Source organism: Neofelis nebulosa, chromosome 7 (assembly GCF_028018385.1).
Source record: "Neofelis nebulosa isolate mNeoNeb1 chromosome 7, mNeoNeb1.pri, whole genome shotgun sequence".
Lineage (NCBI taxonomy): Eukaryota > Metazoa > Chordata > Mammalia > Carnivora > Felidae > Neofelis > Neofelis nebulosa.
Genome location: NC_080788.1, coordinates 40,658,164 through 40,681,224, shown reverse-complemented (window position 1 = coordinate 40,681,224; position 23,061 = coordinate 40,658,164). Strand labels below are relative to the sequence as shown.

The window sequence follows — 23,061 nt, the reverse complement described above, 5'->3', positions numbered from 1 at the left end:
AGTGCAACTGCGGGGTCATATGGCAATTGCATGTTTAGTTTTTTTATTATTATTGTTTAAAAAGTTTATCTGGGGAGACTGTGTGTGTGTGTGTGTGTGTGTGTGTGTGTGTGTGTGTGAGAGAGAGAGAGAGAGAGAGAGAGAGCGAGCATGCGCCAGGGGAGGGACAGAGAGAGGAGAGAGAGAAGCCTAAGCAGGCTCTGCGCAGTAGGCACAGAGCTCAACTCAGAGCTTGATCTCATGAACAGTGAGATGATGACCTGAGCTGAAATCAAGACTCAGACACTTAACTGACTGAGCCATCCAGGCGCCCCAGTTGCATGTTTAGTTTTTAAAGAAATTGACAGGGGCGCCTGGGTGGCGCAGTCGGTTAAGCGTCCGACTTCAGCCAGGTCACGATCTCACAGTCTGTGAGTTCGAGCCCCGCATCAGGCTCTGGGCTGATGGCTCGGAGCCTGGAGCCTGTTTCCGATTCTGTGTCTCCCTCTCTCTCTCTGCTCCTCCCCGTTCATGCTCTGTCTCTCTCTGTCCCAAAAATAATAAATAAAAAAAAAAATAAATAAAATTAAAAAAAAAAAAAAAAAAAAAAAAAAAGAAATTGACAAATTATTTCCAGAATGGCTGCACCATTTTACAGTCCCACCAGCAATATGGGGTGATCCAGTTTCTTTGCATTCTCAGTAGCATTTGTGTTACTAGTTTTTATTTTATTTTTGTACTTCCTTAATGGCTAGTGTTGGACATCTTTTCATATGCTTATTTGCCATCTGTATATCCTTTTCATTGAAATGTCTGATCATATCTTTTGCCCATTTTCTAATTGGATTGTTTTTCTTACTGTTGATATTTAAGAGTTCTTTATGTATGTGTTCTAGATACAAGTCCTTTGATATGTGGCTTACAAATATTTTCTCCCAGTTTACAGCTTGTCTTTTAATCCCCTTAACAGGGTTTGCTTTTTTTAAAATAGAACTTAAGTCCTTAATTTTAATGAAGTCCAACTTACCAGTTTTTTTCTTTTATGGATCATTCTTTTGGAGTCAGATAAAGAATTCTTAGCTCTACATCCTGAATTTTTTCTCGTGTGCTTTTTCTAAAAGTTTTATAGGTTTACATGTAAGTATGTAAGTCTGTGATCCATTTTGAGTTAATTAAAAAATATTTCTTATATATATATATATATATATATATATATATATATATATATATATATATATATATATATATATATATATTGAGGAGAGGAGCAGAGGGAGAGAGAGAGAGAATCTTAAGCAGGTTCCACACTGAGTATGGATGCAAGGCTCGATCCCACAACCTTGGGATCATGACTGGAGCCGAAATCAGGAGTCAGATGCTTAACTGACTGAGCCACCCAGGCACCCCCTGAGTTAATTTTTGTATAAGGTGTGAAACTTAGGTTGAGGTTCTCCACCTCCACCCCTTTGGATGTCCAATTGCTCCAGCATCACATGATTAGATCTTCACTATTCAAAGCAATAATAGATGACCTGTTGGGTAAGAGTCCAGATCTATACCAAGAGAACAGATCAATGTCTGACCCCACCTTCTAAGAGACTTCTTATATTTCTGAGATTTTTTTATAATGCTCTATATTTTACTTGTATCATTTTTTGTAATACTGTACAAAATACTTAAACGCTTCAATTTTTTTTAAGTGGACTTCACACCTAGTGCAGAGCCCAATGTGAAGCTTGAACTCATGACCCCAAGATCAAGACCTGAGTTGAGATCAAGAGTCGGATACTTAACCAACTGAGCCACCTAGGCGCCCCTAAAGGCCCATATTTTTATCTAAAACTGTATTAGGTAAGTTATAACTTATATTTTCTAGATACTCAGTTGTCAATATCATTTACTAAATATTCTTTTTCTCATTAATTTGAAGTATCACCTTTTCCAATACTAAATTCCCATATGTATTTGGCTTCATTCTTTTCGAATTCTAAATTCACATATATATTTCTGGTTTTTCTTTTCCATTGGTCCGTTCATTCATGCACTGTTACACACTTAAGCTTTTAAAACTTTATAATATATGTATAGCATAAGGTTTATATATGTGTGTGTGTAATATACATATTTGTATTCTCTCTCTCTCTCTCTATATATATATATAATTTTTTTTTTTTAATTTTTTTTTTCAACATTTTTTATTTATTTTTGGGACAGAGAGAGACAGAGCATGAACGGGGGAGGGGCAGAGAGAGAGGGAGACACAGAATCGGAAACAGGCTCCAGGCTCCAAGCCATCAGCCCAGAGCCTGACGCGGGGCTCGAACTCACGGACCGCGAGATCGTGACCTGGCTGAAGTCGGACGCTTAACCGACTGCGCCACCCAGGCGCCCCTATAATTTTTTTTAATAGAAGAGGCAGCCCCTCTTCATTCTTCTTTCAGTGTGGTTAAATGGAGAGGTTCTGGAACCAGTCTACCTGGGGTTAAATCCTGTTATTTACTAGTTATGTCACCTTGGAAAAGCTACTTAACCAGTCAGGGCTTCAGTTTATAAGAAGGGTTGATAATAGCATCTACTTCATAGAGTTGTTGCATTAAATGCATGCAGGGTAACACAGAGTAAGCACTATATGAGTGCACATTATCATTTTGCTTATCATTCTTGTTTACTTTTCCATAAATTTTAGAAATTTAAAAATTTTTTGGCATTTTATTGCAATATTAAATTTATAAATATAGGGTTAATAGACATCTTTATAATACTGAGTTCTCCCATTGAAGAACATAGGATTACCACTTTTTATCAGAGATTTGCAAACACCTACCCAATCTGTTCTTCCATTTCCACTGCTATCACCTTAGTCCAACCCATTATATATATACATATTTTTAATATTTTTGTTTATTTTTAAGAAAGAGAGAGACAGAACATGAGCAGGGGAGGGGCAGAGAGAGAGGGAGATACAGAATCTGAAGCAGGCTCCAAGCTGTCAGCACAGAGCCTGATGTGGGGCTCGAACTCACGGAAGGTTGAGATTATGACCTGAGCCAAAGTCAGATACCCAACCGAGCCACCCAGGCGCCCCATTGTCTTCTTTAAATAGGCCTGCGTGTGTGTGATTTCATCCTTGTTCCTGAGTGGTCTTTTAAAACTTAAGTCAGGTTATGTCATTTCTCTGTGCAAAACCTTCCAAAAGCTGGTCATCTTGCTCAGAACCAAAGCCTGAAAGGGAACTAGAAACAGCAAGACCAATTTTTATTGTGGAGTGGATGTGAATTCATAGGAGTTCTGTTTATTATGATGAGAGCTGATCTCAAAAACAGGAGGAAAGTGATGGTTGGAAATAGAGGGGCAAGTGCTGGAGGAATGTCCACAACTAGGCCTCTGGTCCTGTTTCCCTCCATTTTCCTCGGAGCCTTCCCTTCCCAACAATCTATAAAACATACATCTAACAATGCCTAATTGTCATGGTTAATACTTTTAATAATGCCTACTACTTTCTGTATAAAATTACAACTTAACCTGGCATACAAGATATTCTTCTAAAAAAAATTTGGAGACACAGAATTGGAAGCAGTCTCCAGGCTCTGAGATGTCAGCACAGAACCTGACACGGGGCTCGAACTCACAAACCGCAAGATCATGACCTGAACCGAAGTCAGATGCTCAACCGACTGAGCCAGCCAGGTGCCCCTGGCATACAAGATATTCTATTGTTTTAAAGTGTATGGAGCACCAAATATATGGGACATTATGGTTGGTGCTGATTATAGTTAACAAAATATGTAGTCTTCACCTTAGTGGAACTTAACGGTATACTTGAAAAGACATGTGAAAAATAAGCTTGGGATTTCTCAACTCCTAAAGCTCCCTAGTTGTTTCACATTTATTGAGATTTTGATTTAATTTTCATTATTTCTTTCTGGCAAATTCCTACTTGATGGTCCAGATCCATCTGGGCCATCACCACCTTTTGTGTCACCACACCCAGACCTACCTCATTTCTATTATTACGATGCCCTGATGTTTTTGTTTGCATCCCCTAGTAGACTAGTAATCTTCTTGAAAAACTTGGTCTAGTCTAATGTGGGGCCTAGGCAGGACATTCAGGGGAGGATTTTCAATAAATGCTTAACATAAACTTTAATAACAGACTTTGTGAAATCTACAACTTTGTGGAATTTATTAGAGGGATATGAAGGTGCCAATGATTAACCAATCACTAGAATAATGCAGCTCTTATCTGTGTCCTTTTAAAAATGGCACTACAGGGCACCTGGGTAACTCAGTCGGTTAAGCTGGATCAGGTCATGACCTCATGGATAGTGAGTTAGAGCCCCACATTGCGCTCTGCGCTGATAGTGCAGAGCCCCTTGGGATTCTCTCTCTGCCTCTCTCTCTGCTCCTCCCCTGCTTGTGCTCGCTTACTCTCTCTCAAAATATATAAACATTTAAAAAATAATAAAAAATGGCACTACATATGGACATACCACCACCACACTCGCTTTCATTTAGTACTTCTGTTTTATTCAAATGCCAAAACATAAGTTTCAAGTACAAATCGTAGTTATACTCAGTTTGTTTGGTTTAAAAACATCGATTATGCTTTGTTAACAACTTCCAAAACCAAATGTAAGTTGTTGTGACTAAAATGTCTCCCAGTCCATTTCTGGAGGATTACCCTTAATATATTTAGTAGCTACTCCAATTTTCACTCTACAAAAAGGAAAATGATGATGCTATAAGAAAAAGATAGTGAACAGTTATAATATGAAAGACTTCCTGAGAAAAACTTTTAACCATTGCTAGAGAGACTAAGAAGGATACCTGTTTCTGTTCCATATTATAGCAAACAGGTTTAAACATTCTGCAAAAGTGCATTTCTGGTCCTACCCAGCCATAAATAGATATCTCACATCTCTTATTACATCATAGAAAGCCCAACTTTTCATCAACAGGATTTAGAATATGCATGAGGTTCTTTTCCTAAGAAAAAGGGGGTAAGAGGAAAACTCAAGTGTCTATAAACCAAATAATGAAGACAAATATTTAAATGTACTCTGATTTAAATACTTTCAAATGAGGTTGAACTGAATGAATAGCATAGAAATTTGTATCATCAACTTTAAAAGATACCCAAATATTTTAATATTTATAGAATCAAATGAAGTAACTTCCATTGTTAAGTCCCTCCAAATTTTCCCCACTGTTTAGTTTTGTTACATAAAGAAGGTTAAGAACTTATATTTTAGTGTGAATACATTCATTTCTGCTGACAGCAAAGCACAGATTTTCTTTAATGTTCTATGAAGACAAGGAATTAGATACCTAGGATCAAAGAACAAAACAAAACAAAACTAGCTGAGTAATTTGGTAAGTGCACAATATTAGGGTATTTTATTTAGTTTGACACATGGCTGTTACTATGACTGATGCTGCATGGTACTTTTAGAATTAGATGGTCTTTTCCTGAAGATTTAAGGCAGACTTCAATTCTATCTGCACACTCATAGTACTAAAATGGATCAAAGATGGTAAATAAATCAGACAAGTCAGCAAGGGAATAATGGCCCTTTTTATAGTACCAATTGGAAAGTTGGTATCATGCATTAGCAGATAAGACCAAGAACACAGCAAAACAAATCAGCAAAATATAGTTCTTTAGGGTACTTTTTCCATGAAATTTTTAACTACTTGGAAACTACCTGTTCCAATTTTCAAGATGAATAAAATTCCAATATTTTCAGGAAACAAATATGGGTAGAAAAAGGATAAACTAAAAAATGGTATCTTGATCTTCAATTTTAAAGAATTTATTTTCCCATTTGTAGAGTAACATTATTGTAAAATCCACAGTTACTGCAACACCTGCATTGCTTAAAGGGACTCCTAAGAATTTTGTTAAAGCATATTTTTAAAAAACTGAACCAAAATAATGTACATTTTATCTCCGAACGTTGTATCATTAAAGTCCACACAATGTCCTTTGTATTAAATCAATGTGATGTTACATAATGTTCATGATCTCATTTTTATCCTAAAGGCTTCTGACCATGTATGATATCCAAGATAGATCCAATGCTTTTAATGTCAGACTGTAGAGACATTTACGATCCTAAACAAAAGAAGGAAAAGTTTTATATACAGGACGGAAGTCTGACAGTTTAGCTGTTTGCTGCATCTGCTTGGCGAGGCCATCCTTCTTCTTCAACTCCAGAGTCATATTCTTCTTCAGAGGATTCTTTTGTTGGAGCCCTATAATAAAAAGTCATCAGGTTTTTTAAAAATAAAAATTAGGTTTTTAAAAAATTTTTAAATAAATTGTTTAAAACAAATTTATTTAAATTAAAATTTAATAAAATTAAATTTAAATTAGGATTTAAATAAACATGATTTCCAGACTCAAAATAATGTATTAACCCACCTAGCTAAAAACAACACACAAAAAAAGTAAGATATTGGGGCGCCTGGGTGGCGCAGTCGGTTAAGCGTCCGACTTCAGCCAGGTCACGATCTCGCAGTCCGTGAGTTCGAGCCTCGCGTCAGGCTCTGGGCTGATGGCTCGGAGCCTGGAGCCTGTTTCCGATTCTGTGTCTCCCTCTCTCTCTGCCCCTCCCCCGTTCATGCTCTGTCTCTCTCTGTCCCAAAAATAAATAAAAAACGTTGAAAAAAAAAAAAAAAAAAAAAAAGTAAGATATTAAGAGCACTTTTAATATTCAGATTGCTTAGTGGTGAAATTTGGGAAACATGTAGATCACATAGCCAAGAGTTGCAAGTAATTTCCCAATATTTTCCCTAACAAATTTATTCCTGAAATAAGTTGACAAGGCTTCAACTGTGAAGTCTTAAAAAATCCATTTCTCCAGAAAAAAAGTAGAATCTATTATTTCAACTCAAATGCTTGACATTTAGCATATATCTATAGGAGAGAAAGCTACAGCTTCTGACCAAATCTGATTTGCCTCAATTTAAAATTATGATCAGACCACCACAACTTCTTTCTATATTGTTATCAACCAATAAAAGACTATGTCTCTGAATAACTAACAATCAATTTCCTCCTAAATTATCTTAGAAGATACGCAAACATAAAACATAACATACCTTGTGACTTAGTTAAAACAGAGATCTAATTTTTGGTATGTAACATTACTGTCAAGCACTGTACAAGAAATATTTATTGAATAGGTCGTGTCAGTAAAGTACAGCCTGCAGGCCAAATAAAGCTCATCATCTGTTTTTGTAAATAAAGGTTTAATGGAACACAGACATGCTCATTCATTTATGATTATGCTATGAAGGCAGTGGTGAGTAGCTGCAATACAGACTTGTACATCCCTGTGGTATTCATCTAGCCCTCTATAAGAAACTCTGCTGACCCCTGGGATAAATAAATGAAGCAGCGAAAAATGTGTCAAATCTGTCAACTGACGTGATACAACAGAAAAATTTGTGAAAGACATGAAACAAGTCACTCATAAATGACAGAATTAGCAGCAAAGTTCATTTAAATCTCTTCATTTGGATGACTTTTGTCTCTTATACTTGTTACAGGAAAAAAAGTGCAGGCTAATTAAAAAAATTTTTTTTAATGTTTATTTATTTCTGAGATAGAGAGAGACAGAGCATGAGTAGGGGAGGGGCAGAGAGAGAGGGAGACACAGAATCCGAAGCAGGTTCTAGGCTCTGAGCTGTCAGCACAGAGCCTGACGCGGGGCTTGAACTCACAGACCGTGAGATCATGACCTGAGCCGAAGTCGGACGCTCAACTGACTGAGCCACCCAGACGCCCCATAAAGTACAGGCTAATTTTAAAGATCAAATTTCAGACTCACAAAATACTATTATTCTATAAACCAAAATTAGAACATTTTTTTCTATAGAAAATTTGAGATTATTACTTCCCTTATGAATATAAGTATGCAATTTTTGTGACAGACCAATAAGCCATAGCAATAAAGAGCTGATTTTAACTTTTAGATTTGGTCTAGCTTGACAATACACTTTACCGGATATATCCTGGTTCCTTTTTCCCTTCTACTACTTCTTTATCAACCTCCACACATACGATATCAGAATTAGGAACTTCAAACATTGGTTCTAGTAACAGCTTTTCCTAAAGAGATAAAAAGTGATAAATTACATGGAAAACTGAGGTTACACAGAAAATACTTATATTCCATAGACCACCAATCAAATTCATTAACTCAACAAATATTACTGAATTCCTATTATGCACCAGGAACTGAATGTTGAAAAAATATCACTGTAAAAGCTTTCACATTCTTCATATTAAAGCAGCTGCTGACTAAATTCAGAGAGAATTCATTTTATAAGGGAAAGCTATTTATCTGTAGTTCTGCCTATTTACGTCACCACGCACATATAAAAAGACTACACTTCTGGATTCAGATGTTCCTCAGCATTCCTGGCGTTACCAAAGAAGTCAACTGGTAATCCTTACTATGACAATGATTTAATCCTAAACCATCTCTATTAAACTCTTCAATTTTGAACTATGACTTCAAATAACCACTTGTTTTAAGGGTTGCAGTAGATTTAAGGAAAATACAGTAGATCTTTAAAAAAGTATATAAGGTTTCTTTCTTTCTTTTTTTGAGATCGAGAGAGAGAGACAGAGAGGGAGAGAGAGAGACAGAGAGGGAGAGAGAGAGCAGGGCAGGGGCAGACAGAGGGAATCCCAAGCAGGCAACGCACTGTCAGCACACAGCCCGATGCAGGGCTCGAACCCACAAACCATGAAATGATTACCTGAGCCAAAGTTGGATGCTTAATCGACTAAGCCACCCAGGTGTCCCCATAAAATTTCTTTTAAAAAAAAATTTTTTTTTTTTTTTAAATTTTTTTTTTTTTCAACATTTTTTATTTATTTTTGGGACAGAGAGAGACAGAGCATGAACGGGGGAGGGGCAGAGAGAGAGGGAGACACAGAATCGGAAACAGGCTCCAGGCTCCGAGCCATCAGCCCAGAGCCTGACGCGGGGCTCGAACTCACGCACCGCGAGATCGTGACCTGGCTGAAGTCGGACGCTTAACCGACTGCGCCACCCAGGCGCCCCAAAAAAAATTTTTTTTTAACGTTTATTTATTTTTGGGACAGAGAGAGAGAGAGAGCATGAACGGGGGAGGGGCAGAGAGAGAGGGAGACACAGAATCGGAAACAGGCTCCAGGCTCTGAGCCATCAGCCCAGAGTCCGACGCGGGGCTCGAACTCATGGACCGCGAGATCGTGACCTGAGCTGAAGTCGGACGCTCAACCGACTGAGCCACCCAGGCGCCCCTAAAATTTCTTTAAAAATGTTAACTATATCATCTACTCTTCTAGTTTGCATGTTTATAAATCTGTCCTTAATCAGTAACACCTGAAGTCCAGGCCTTCATTAGAGAATATAATCTCAGACTGTCTGTGATACATGTGTAGCTCCAATAAAAAAGTCCTATTGAGATGAGAGAAGTAATAATTAGCAGTGAAATTCTTAAAATAATAAAGTGGATGATGGCAGAAAATAGGCTGGGTCACTAGAATTTGTAACAAAATAAAAAATAGTGAGTTGCTATCATATGACAGGATTTAGGGGTAAAATATCATGATATCTGCAATTTAATTTCAAACAAATAAACAGAAAAGAATGAGGATTTCAATGGGTCTGAGAAGGTACTCCGGAGAATTTAGTCAAAAGGCCGGAGTAAAATTTTCTAAATTCTCCTTCCTAGATTTTCTCTATTTCATTAATGGTACTATGTGTGTATCCTTTATTGCAAATGCTTTAAAGTTCCTTTTTTATAATAACAAAAAATATAATCTACGGAGACAAAAAAAAAACAAACCAAAACCCATAAGAAACAACATCAGGCCAATTCTCTGGATATGCTTCCAAAGAAGTAACATGGAGGCTTAATATTTGCAAAACCCAGACCAAGAAATAATCTCGTTTTGTATAATAATGCCAACTTACCATTATGGACCGAAGGCCTCGTGCACCTGTTTTTCGTTCTAGTGCCAATCTGGCAATAGCTTTCAAAGCATCCTCAGTAACATTCAGTTCACACTACAAATACATAAAAAGAAATCAGAACTTAGATAATACTTGATGATATTTTCCTAAGATAGCTATAGAGCATTTGATCTATTAACTATTACTACCTCCCATCATTCCTAGTCTTTGTAGAACAGAAAGGGACTAGTGCCCTAACTTTACAGATAAAGACTGACCCTATCCCTTTTCAGACTAAAGCATTTTTTGACTATCACTTTCTTCTTAGAAAATACTCTACTCATCATTCATTTTATAGAGTGTTACTAACCACCCTCTCATCCTACAGAACACAAAGGCAAAACTTTAGACAAGTCTGTCTACATTACCACAAATTTCAAAACAGAGTTCAAATTACTGATACTAAATTTATTAACATACCCAAAAAACATAAATCAAAATCCTTTTGGAACATCAGACTTCACAAAATTTTGGTATTAAACAAATTTTGGTTACTAATTTCTACATCCAGAAAACGCAATATTTAAGCAAGGCAATTCTCTCTCATAGTGCCTTAGAACCTCACCTTCAAGCACTTGTTTCTCTCAATTAACCTATGAGAAGGCAATAGTATTCTGAATCACAAATTTGTCATTAGTCTTTGAAGATGTTTTCTAGATTAACATGGACTTTCTAGGACTTTATTCCACATTTATTGGACGCCTACGTGTCTACATATTAGAGACTAAATGATGAATTACCATTTTTGCCATCAAGGAACTTAAGTTCTACTGGGTGGTGACAAATAAGCAAACTAGCATTTATAGCACAGCATATGCACATGGTGCTAAGGGAGCACCAGTGTGGGAGCGTTAAAATTAGGCAAGGGGGCCACTGAAGGATTTAAGGAGAGGACTAAAATAACTAGCGTTGTATTTATTCATTCACTAGATATTTATTAAGAATATCTATTTGCTGGGCACTATGTTCAATAATATAAAAATGATGCATTCTGGAAGCAAAAAAAAGGAAGATAATGATATTTTGGTGGTGGTGGTCAGAAACAGACTTGAGACAGGGAGGCCAATTAGGAGCCACATGCATAGGTCAATGTAAAGAATGATAAAGGAGCTTGACATGAGGTAATGGCAGTGGAATGAAGAGAAAGAAACTGATATTTAAAGACCCTAAGGGGCGCCTGGGTGGCGCAGTCGGTTAAGCGTCCGACTTCAGCCAGGTCACGATCTCACGGTCCGTGAGTTCGAGCCCCGCGTCAGGCTCTGGGCTCATGGCTCGGAGCCTGGAGCCTGTTTCCGATTCTGTGTCTCCCTCTCTCTCTGCCCCTCCCCCATTCATGCTCTGTCTCTCTCTGTCCCAAAAATAAATTAAAAACGTTGGAAAAAAAAAAAATTTAAAAAAAAAAAAAAAAAAAAAATAAAGACCCTAAGTTCATAAAACCCAAAACATAAGCTATGTGATCGGAATTGTGGGGATGTGGGATTGGATGTCTGGTTACACAGAAGTAGATGTGGAAGGTGATAGAACTTTAGACAAAAGTATATAAAAATATACACAGTATGTTGTAACAAAAGCATTTAGAATTTTAAGGCTGAAAGGACAATCCTGTGTGTATGGCTTGAGGGGTAGGGGATAGGCTACTGGTATAAATTCTCTCTCTCTATATGTATACTTAGGCTTTAAGCTTCATTAACAATTTTAATTAAGACAAAAAAATAAAGCCAACTCCTAAATGTTTAATGTAACACGCTGCCTTTCCCAATACTTAGATCCACATTTAGTGAGGTATAGAAATACCAGGTATAGGCTGGTATTCTGGATAAGGAGGACTGCTTTTGCTTTTTGTTGAGCTAATTTATGCAGAGTTCCAACAGCAAAAACCCATAAATTAAGTATGAAAAATAAAAAATCTAACCTTATCCATGCTGAATAAGGCCTGGTACTGAGGAATAACAGCATTACGTGGCTCAGTTAGTATTTGTACAAGTGTTTTCTCATCTAGGCTATGCAAAGGAACTACCACAGGCAACCGTCCCACAAACTCGGGAATCATGCCAAATTCAATGAGATCTCTGGCTTCAACGTGACGTAATAAGCGATCTTTTTCTTCAATGTCTTGGTGAGTATTTGATTCTCCACTTCGATTGGCAAGGTCTGCAGCAGCTGCAGCCCTTCTGCCTTTTCCCAAATTAGATGGCGTTCCAAATCCAAGATACTGCCAAGAAAAGACAGGCATTATAAATAGTAGAATGAAATTGCATTGTACTAAGTACTCTGCATATATTTCTCACATGACCTTTGTAATAGAAGAAAGTTCTATTATCATTCACATTTTATAAGTGAAGAAAATGAGCTTGGAGAGGTTAAGTACCTTGACCAAGCTCTCCTTGCGGTAAGTGGTAAATCCAGGATTTGAACTCAGGCCTATCTGTCTTCAGAATTGAGAACTAAACCACCATTTAATAACCAACTCTCAAAGAATGAATTCTAGGGGCGCCTGGTGGCTCAGTTGATTAAGCGTTCGACTTCTGCTCAGGTCATGATCTCGCAGTTTATGAGTTTGAGCCCCGTGTTGGGCTCTGTGATGACAGCTCAGAGCCTGGAGCCTGCTTTGGATTCTTTGTCTCCCTCTCTCTCTCTCTCTCTCTGTTCCTCCCGTTTGCTTGCGCTCTCTCTCTCTTCCCCCCCCCCCACCCCCTCCCTGCTGCTTATATGCTCTCCCCAAAAAATAAAAGATTAAGGGATGCCTGGGTGGCTTAAGCGTCTGACTTCAGCTCAGGTCATGATCTCACGGTTCATGAGTTTGAGCCTCAGGTCGGGCTCTCTGCTGGCAGCTCAGAGCCTGGAGCCTGATTCAGATTCTGTGTCTCCCTCTCTCTCTGCCCCTCCCCTGCTCACTCTCTGTCTCTCTCTCAAAAATTAATAAAGGTAAAAAAAATTTAATTAAAAAGTAATAAAATGTGTAAGAACTGTAAAAACGGAGATAGTAATTACTTTGTAACCAAAGTTAATTTTGTAATAGCGTAAACAGTAGTGACTTGGAACAGTAGCGACTAAGGAACAAGCAGCCTTATGAGGAAATTATGCCCAAGTGTCTTAAGTCACTGCTAAGCATTCTATTAAAATCATGATCTGAGGTTGCAGCATACATCAACCTATGAGAATAACTCTGATTTTATAAAAAACATATAAGAATGACATCAAACAAGAATACTACTTTGCTGCAAAAAGCTGGGTATCGGGGTATCTCGCTGGCTCAGTTGGTGGAGCATGTGACTTGATCTCAGACTGTGAGCTCAAACCCCACACCGGCTATAGTGATTACTTATAAAAATAAAATCTAAAAACAAAAACAAAAAACACCCATTGTTTAAAAAAAAAAAAAAGCTGGGTATCTAAGGCATATGGATCTTGCTTCAGTCAGTATAAAAGAACTATACTCCAGGCAACCGTCAGAATGTTTTGACATTTTGGTATTTCATATAGCTTTTTTCAGAAGTACAAGAGAAGCACATAGTCAGCCTAAGTTAAAAATCCATTCCTTGGGGCTCCTGAGTGGCTCAGTCAGTTAAGTGTCCGACTGACTGTTGGTTTCACCTCAGGTCGTGATCTGTTTGTGAGTTTGAGCCCTACACTGGGCTCTGCCCTGGCAGTGCGGAGCCCGCTTGGGATTCTCTCTTGTTCCTTCTTTCTGCGCTTCCCTCAGTCTCTCGCTCTTTCAAAATAAATAAACTTAAAAAAAAAAAAAAATCCACTCCTCTGACTCTCCATGTGGACAGTAGTGTATCAGAAAAAAAAAACCAAACACCTTCCATCCAATACTATATATATATATGTATTTATTATATATATATAAACATATATAAAAATACACACATTTATTTTGTTATGTTTTGTAAATTATATATAATATATAATTTATAATTCATATAAATATATATTTTAATGTATTAAATTTATTTAATATTTATTAAATTTAAATTATTACATAAATATTAAATACAATGAATTATATTAAATTTAATATATTAAATATTAATATTAATATTTATAATTTATATAATATAAATATATATTATATAATATATATAATTTATAATTATATATGTATATAATTTACAAAACATTATAAAACACTGGAAATACAAACCTGAAGACAGCCATTATCCTAAAGGGGCTTATTCAGAGTGAGAACACATGAAGGCCTTAAAAGCATCACAGGACTGTACAGGACTGTAGCAGTGGAAGTAGGAAAAGAGGCACATAGCAGGGAGGGAGGGTAGAAGATGATCAAGAAAGCCTTCACAGATAAACTGCCTGATCAGTTTATCAGACTTGGTAACAGACTGAGTCTTAAAAGATGAACATATATTTGCCAACTTGATTGAGGTAGGGGAAGGCATGAACAAAGGCAAGAGGAATAAAAGTTAGGAATGCAAGCAGTCTGATATGGTTGGAATATAGGTGCAGTATTTAATATTGTACCCCTGGCTTTCAGTAAGAGTTGATAAAAATAGCCACATGGATGTATTTAATCCTCTGTAAAATCACTACTGACGACTGTCTTACATCTCTCTCTTTTTCATAAAGATCTATGTGACAAACTCTTTTTTTTCCCCCCACACCCCCGAGCTCAACACCTGAGCTGAGATCAAGAGTTGGAAACTCAACTGAGTGAGCCCCTCAGGCACCCTGACAAACTCGTTTTCAATCTCGGTCTCTCCTGAAGACCTCATACACTTCCTCTTTCAGATAGTAAGAACTAGAGCCCAGGATATCTCCCTACTTTTTGTTAAGAAGTTCAAATGACCTACAACCTGAACCTTCCTTCTACATGTTTCTGGTCTCTTTTTGGACATTACTTTTAACTGTTCTTTTCTACATGTTCCAAGTTTCAAATTTTTTGGAATAGCTAATTATAATTAAGTATCAGAACATGTTCTTTGTTTTTTTTAAAGTACACTCTACACCCAACATGGAGCATAAACTCATGTGTTGAAGATCAAAAGTCTCATGCTCTAGTGACTGAGCCAGACAGGCACCCCCAGAATTTTAAATATAAAGTTATCTCCCTCCCTCTTTCTCTCTCATGTACACACAATGAAATAATTTCTTCCAATTTGTCAGTCTAAGCAGAATTTCAAAAGCAAAAACAAATTAACATGAAAAATTAAAACCTAACCTTATCCATGTTGAATAAGGCCTGATACTGAGGAATAACAGCATTACATGGTTCGGTTAGTATCGTACTGAGTTTTTTCTTACCTAGGCTATCCAAAGAACCACCACAGGCAACCATCCCATCAGCAGCATTATTTTTTTACTGCTACTAAACTACTACTTACACTAGTGGGTACAAAGCCAAGGAGACTTAAAGCAAGCAATGTAGCACAGTTGATCTATGATATATTCATTTAGGTAGAATATTATGTTATATAAAAGAAATCATTTGTGGTTACCAATTATGTAAAACACAAAAACATGGAAAATACTGGTGTGTTTTGGGCTGCTTGACACTATGTTGACATTACATTTTATTGTAATCAATCAACAAATAGTTACTAGGCATGTACCTTGCAGATATGAAGAAGTGCTCCATCCTAATAACCCTTCAGAAAAACTTACCTTTTCATTTTTCCTCCTGCTGATGATTCTGTCTAAGCCATTGAAAGCACCAGATGCAACAAACAGGATGTTTGTTGTATCAACTTGTACTGTTTCTCCACGTAACTTGCGGGAATTCTTTTCTGGAACATTAACTATCGTGCCTTCTAGTAGTTTTAATAACCCCTAAATAAAGAATAAATGATTTATAACATCATTGTGTAAGTGTATTATTTATTGTACTTTAGATAATGAGATTCAAAGGGGAAAATAATGTGGTTATGGTCAATGAGCATAATTAAAGAAAACTCCCACATTGCTACAACTAACATGAAAATCAAATGCACTATCACACTAACCATTCGTAAATTTATTTGGAATAGTTACAGACTCCTGATGCACTCAGGAAATAGTCAACTTAAAAAGCTGCTTTTGATGGTAAAGATAGAATTCTGACCTAAATACAGGATTATCACTCTGTAAGAATGGTAGGCAACCATGGTAGGAACATTGAAAATTTGAAAATAGTTGATTTGTCTTTCATAGAAATTAAAATTCTTTTCTACTCCTACTATTAAACTTTGAGACTACCTATATTTTGGGAGGCTTTTATAAAAAAATTATCTAGCACATTTTATAAGTGTGACCTTTTTGTCTTGGTCAAAATAAAAATGAAAGCAATTTTCCTTACCCTACAGTTTATGTCATAATTAGTTACCAATAAAAAGTCAAGTTGCAAATAGATCATTAAGACTTCACTTATGACTCTCCATGAAATGAAACACTATTTTATCTATTTTATCCTATTGTCAAGTGAAAAGAATAAGATACATGTACATACTTCATTTATGTCTAATTAGAACCAGAACTTTCAAGAGTCATCTAGAAATGTTTAACTGGGCCTCTAAAGAATAAAACCAACAAAAATCAAATTGTCATTTTTTCTATTCTTTAAAATAATTTTAATTTCCTAAGAAAGGTAATTTGGTACTTAAAATCACCAACAGCTTTCTGAACTACTTTAAAATGGTATGTGGAGTTTGGGGTGGAAGAAATAAACAAAACAGAATCTAATTGAATGCGAAACCAAACGTACAATATTTGGGAGGTTGATGTATTCCCTTCCTTTTAGTGGGCTTGAACAAAATATTCAACTGCTTACTTGCTGAACGCCTTCTCCACCTACATCCCGTAACTGATGAATGCCTGGCACACTGCCAATCTTATCTACTTCATCCAGAAAGACAATTCCTATAATTTAAGGAGGATTCTATTTATAATATGAAAATGATATACACAAGATAACCTCAGTTTTAAAAGACTAAGTAGCTAGACAGCAAATATATACAAAGCTTAATTTTATAAAAATACACTGCCTGATCTCCCATTCATCATTGTGTAAATGTTTTATAATTTATTTCATAGAGCATCACTAGGGTATGATAACAATTCTGACATTAGTTATCTACCCCACTAATGTTTTCAGGTTCTTTATTCTAGGAAGCTGAGATAAAGGTATAGTCTTGAAGCAGGAGGTATATACAGTGCTGGTACTAGCAAAACTTTTTACTCTTTCCCACCTATACTCTTGTCTTAAAGGAATTTGGACAAGAACTTGTCAAGCTCTTCATGTAAATAAGGACAGATGATAGATGGGGAAAGGAGAAATGCAGCATCTAGGACATCCTGTAGGTCAACAAGCTAATCTGTTTCTAGATTCATCCTACACTCTCTTGCCCTTGTCCTCCTAACCCACCCCAGGATCAGGAGTCTAGAGGGAAGTCAGAACAGGAAAAATAATGATAGCATTAAGGATCTAATGGAATAATAATCTGGCCTGTTTTCACCCTAGTATCCATCTTATGACAATAGGGCAAAAACAAACTTTGTGGCCCTTAGTATGCTAGAAAATGTTTAACATAGCTACCTTTATACAATTACAAAGTTTTATTCCTCAACTCAAAACAAGAATTATAGGATCTCTTAATGCTTTCCCAATAGTCTACATCTGGGGATAGACAAACTATACTGAAAACATACCTTGCTGTGCTTTTTCTACATTATAATTGGCATCTTGGAGCAGTTTGGCAATCACAGATTCAATGTCTTCGCCTACATATCCAGCTTGAGTCAAAGTTGTACAGTCACAGATAGCAAAAGGAACATCAAGGCATTTAGCTAGAGTTTGTGCCAGCAGAGTTTTACCTACAAATAGAAATAGCAACTAAAAGTTTACGAAAAATATGTTGATATACAATTTCTCTACAAAAATGTAAAATGTATTAAATCTAAATAGTATATAATAAAAAATTACTTATACATCTTTTCTCTACTATTGTTCAGATTTAATGGTATGTTATTTTTATTACTCCTATTAAGATGTTAGGGATTGGGCTAAAGGGCATTGCCAATTCCTCAAATTCAGCCTGAAGTCTATGCACAGATACTGATAATGTATCCAAAGGACTGGCCCTTAGATTTCTTCCCAAGAGCCAGAATCCCCCAATCATAAGACACAGCTTACAGAATCATTTATATTCTTTTTTTTTTTTTTAAATGAGTAATTTTTTCAGGAAGTTATTTACCTGACCCAGTTGGTCCAAGCAGCAAAATATTACTCTTTTCAAGTTTTATGTCATCATGGGAAGAATCCAATACTTCACCTCCTCGTTTTTCCTGAGGTATTTGTTGATTTACCTGTTGCTGCATTGATGCTCCTAGAGCATTACCATGTGGACTAATTCCAGCAATCTGAAGCAATTCTGAAAGAATGACAAAGAAATTCTTAGAGCTTCATTTGATCTTACTTGAAAAAATACCCAATAAAACCCTAAATCTAAGACCAATCACATATTTAGAAAAACAAATATTCTGATATTCTGTCTTACCTCAAAAGGAAGAAAACCTCAAATTATCTAGTCACAAATGTAAAACATATGATTATTCAAGGAACCTTAAGTAAAATAAATGGATTCTTTTTACCCTCCGTATTTATGTAAATCCCTTTAACTTAAGGGAAGGCAGTGTAAAGGAAGGAGAACAGTGCTGACAATCACAAAGCTTTAGCTTTGGTCTTTCCATTGTGTCTAAAAAGATCTGTGATCCTGGGCTAGTCATGTAAACTTTGTGTTTCTGTTTCCTAACCTAGAAAATGGCAATAATACCTGCCTTATCAATTTCAAACACATGGTTGGAAGGTATAAGAATAAAATGCAATTCATTTGGAGGCACTTTAAAAGACAAATACATATAGATTTTTTCATTACAAATGAAGGACTGTAGAAAAAGCAAGACACATTGAACACAGTGAACACAGTAAGACAACCAAGACTAAAATAGAGAAATAGGGAACCTGGGTTCCAGTCCTTTTCTATCACTGTGTGGCTGTAGGACCATGGCAAATCACTTAACTTTACTGGGCCTGCTTCCTTACCTATTAAATGAAATTATCAAGATACATGACTTCTATAGTCTCTTTCACATTTAAAAAATGATTCTGTGAGTCTACCAGAGGAACCAAATACAGTAAGACTCACTATCCCTGGTTCTATCTGAATTTTGATTTTATAGGATATTGAATGGATCTTTCCAGTCCCTTTATTAGACACACAATGCTTAACTAAATGGGAATGGTATTGCTGGTGAACTATCAGTTTATCAATTGGGTGCCTAAAAACAGAACAACTTTGTTCTTACTCTCTCGGCTGAAGGAAAGAATTCCAATAGTCTTTTCAGTTATCCAGATTTGTAAATATCCATACTGCTCCTCATCATCAGCATTTGAGGAATCTGTGCTCATACCCTACTTGTTTATATTTTCTAGATTTGTTTTTAGGTTGTTTCTAATAAATGGATTAAGAATATCAGTACTTTCCAATGCATTATTGTTTTAATCAAACCAATATATAGATGTTCAGTCAACATAACTATTATTATGGTCCTATTCCATCTGGCTGGCACTTTCAAATTATCTTAGGGTCACACTTAAAGTAAATGGTTATCCTGGGGCACCTGGGTGGCTCAGTTGGTTAAGTGTCCACCTTCAGCTCAGGTCATAATCTCATGGTTTGTGAGTTTGAGCCCCACATTGGGCTCTCTGCTGTCAGCACAGACAGCTTCAGATCCTTGGTCTCCCTCTCTCTCTCTCTGCCCCTCCCCCACTCACACTCTCCCTCTCTCAAAAATAAATAAACATTAAAAAAAAAAGTAAATGCTTATTCTAATCATCAAAAATAGGCATTCAAGGTGCGCCTGAGTGGCTCAGTCAGTTACGCATCTGAGTCTTGATTTCAGCTCAGGTCACGATCTCATGGTTCGTGAATTCAAGCCCCACACCCGACTCTGCACTAACAGCATAGAGCCGGCTTGGGATTCTGTCTACTTCTCTCTCCGCCCTTCCCTCGCCTGTTCTCTATATCTTCCTCAAAATAAATAAAGATAAAGTTTAAAAAAATAGGCTTTCAATAAACATTTTAAATTGTGCTACATTTGATGGTTATTAGCGAATAATTCACAATGCTATGCCTCATTATAATCCATATCAGGAAAAAAAATGCTGTCTCTTAACATGAGTTTAGTTAGCTAGTTGTCCCCAGTAAAAGAAAATTTCTTTTTTTATTTCAGCAAAATCTAGTTAGGAATTGTCACAATATAGGAAGAGGCTTTGCCTCGAGTGTAGGTTGGCCCAATGGGGTAAAAATTATTGAGGTGAACAAAAATTTGAACAGAAGTGCAAGAAGCATATTAACTACAGTAGAGTCACAGAGTAAATGTGTTTAAGTTTTTTAAAAAATTATTTATTTTGAGAGAGACAGTGGGAGCAGGAGAGGGGCAGAGAGAGAGGGAGAGAGAGAATCCCAAGCAGACTCTGTGCGGTCAGTGCACAGAGCCCGACATGGGGCTTTCGAAACTGCGAAATCATGACCTGAGCTGAAATCAAGCCACCCAGGCACTTCAGGATAAATGTATTTAACTTACACATGATTTAAGTTAAATTTAAAAGAGAGGAATAATTTAAATAGTACATGATGTTTGTCATTCCATTTCATGAAATTATGCTCCAGAGTAAACTTGAAATAACTCTCCTTTCATTTAGTTTGTTTTTCTGCATCTCTCTCAATGCATGAAGCAGCTCTCTACAATCAGTGAGCAGACTAGTGTATGGTTAGTTGCATGGAGTTCATTAGCCATATGGCCCTGGGCAAATTCCTTAAAATTTCCGTAGTTCACTTTTCTTATCTATAAAATGGAGGTGAAAATAATAGTTTCTGTCTCATAGGTGTTAGGAAGATTAAATCAGTTAAAATATGTAAAACACTTAGAACTGTACCTGGCAGAATTTTATAAATGTTATAAAAGAATTTGCTATCAGTATTGCTATTTTCCTAGTGTTTAAGTTACTTGTATAACATAGCCCTTAATGCAAGCCAACTGTTTCATCTGGTGCTCAACTTAAGAAAAACATTATGTTCCAATGATGGAGACAAAATCTATCAGTCTTATTGAGAGTAGTATATCTGACATGTGATTTCCAAAAGAAACTTTAAAGAATATTTTGATTATGTGTCATTTTAGATCTAATGTCCTAACTTTAGAACCTATAACCCCACATATAACAAGTGGAAACTATAATGAAAATAAATTTAAGTTTTCAAAATATTATTTTCCAAGTCAATCTGTCATTATAATTATGAATTACTTTTACCTAGGTTCTTAGATAGTGTTACTTGTTAACATTTAAATTTCATTAAATCACTACAATATATTTCTTTCAAAATATTCATTATAGACTTTCCTTTACTAATTTAATTCATACTAGCTTCACTAGCTATCTGTCCAAATTTATGAATATAGCACTGACAGCATATTTGATTATATTTTTGGTTTAGAAAATAAAAATTATACATGGACTTAAAGTTTATTATTTAGATCTTACATTCTTATATATAATCTAATTCTACTGCATTGTATTTAATCTTACCATGCATGATATACTTATTATTTCCATACAATTTAAGAATAACCAGAAATAGTACAATTTTATTACATGCACTAGATCTCATGCCAGAATTGGTAAACTAGTTATATTCTCATGGCTCATCCAGTATATACAGTATACTTCAAACAGTAGATACATAATATAGCTTGGTTCAAAGGCAAATATAAAAGTACCAAACTTATAGGTAAAATGTGTTCATAGTGGCTTATCTGTTTTATTTTGTTATTTTAATTACTGAAACAAAATGCAACGTGAATTTTTAAAATATTTTATTTACTTAAGCAATCACTCCATCCAATATGGGGCTCGAACTCATGACCCCGAGACCAAGAGTCACATGCGCCTCCAACTGGGCCAGCTAGGTGCCTCTTTTTTTGTGAGCCTTTACCATCTGTGAAGCACTACATATCCACATCCAAAAAAATACGTGCAAGACAACAGAATGGCCACTATCCTTAGAATATCAGGTCCTTCCACACCCTCCATCAGACTATCTGATGCTTAAACAGACAATCCAGGGCTGGAAACACTGAGTTGGGGCTTAGTCATAATTTGCAAGGGTATACCAAGTTTCATAAACACCAAAAATAAAAAGTGTGGTTTCTGGCAAAGGGAATCTGGAAGATAATCTGTCTCCCCCAAAATTTCTGTCACACATAAGCAGGCCAACTCTGCTTGTATGGGGGGGAAAAAGATACAAAATAGCAAGCTACAGATTTTAAAAAACACAACTCCTGTTAATATGCATATAGGTATATATTTATAAAGAAGAACTATATATAATATTTTTTATTTCTCTAACATTATACTTTAAGAAATATCACAACAGAAAAGATAAAAATTGAATATGTGAAGTAACCCAACATATATAAAGTACACATACTAGCTATGAGAAACTGTTCCAAAGTTACATATACCATGTATGATAAGCATGTTTAGATAATATACAATATCTTTCTTGGTAATACACAAGCTAATATATATCTACCATCACTACTGCTGACATCCTTCACTGAGATAAATCTCAAAAGGAAGAATGATTACAGAGGAGGACCTGAGGAGAGGTCACTTACTTGTAAATCTGTACTCATCCTCCCGTCTTCTTATTTCTAATTCTAAGAAAGAGGATAAAATGACAACATGAAAATGTATATTTGTTTAGTTTGGAGGAACAAATGAGGGATATCTCCCATCTTGCCCTCTTCTAAATATATATATATAAAGAATGTGTTCATTAATGCTTTGTAGCTTTTCACATTATGAAAAAATCTATATGTTACATCCTGTCTATATTAAAAACATTAAAAACCCAAACATGTTAACGATGGCTGTCCAGTTGCTAATATCCACATTTGTCAAGTACTGACTTGGTATTTAAGAAAACAGAAGCAATAATTTAAATTTTCAACAGAAGTTTAAACTGCTCATATCATAAATACCATATAACCATTTGTTTTCCCTATACTT

The 23,061-nt window shown here is 36.0% G+C and overlaps 1 protein-coding gene across 2 annotated transcripts in view; it reads right to left on the bottom strand.

Moving 5' to 3' along the window:
* Positions 1-4,484: 4,484 nt before the first annotated feature.
* Positions 4,485-23,061, bottom strand: part of CLPX (caseinolytic mitochondrial matrix peptidase chaperone subunit X) — a 41,859-nt gene continuing 23,282 nt past the window's right edge. For both annotated transcript variants that reach the window (XM_058737361.1, XM_058737360.1), the window contains exons 6-14: positions 22,668-22,709; positions 18,182-18,358; positions 17,637-17,801; positions 16,759-16,847; positions 15,618-15,782; positions 11,908-12,207; positions 9,957-10,049; positions 7,989-8,095; positions 4,485-6,234 (exon numbers count right to left, since the gene is read on the bottom strand). In XM_058737361.1, the coding sequence (XP_058593344.1) occupies positions 6,144-6,234; positions 7,989-8,095; positions 9,957-10,049; positions 11,908-12,207; positions 15,618-15,782; positions 16,759-16,847; positions 17,637-17,801; positions 18,182-18,358; positions 22,668-22,709 (1,229 nt within the window). In that variant the 3' untranslated portion in view covers positions 4,485-6,143. The remainder of the gene's footprint in view (positions 6,235-7,988; positions 8,096-9,956; positions 10,050-11,907; positions 12,208-15,617; positions 15,783-16,758; positions 16,848-17,636; positions 17,802-18,181; positions 18,359-22,667; positions 22,710-23,061) is intronic.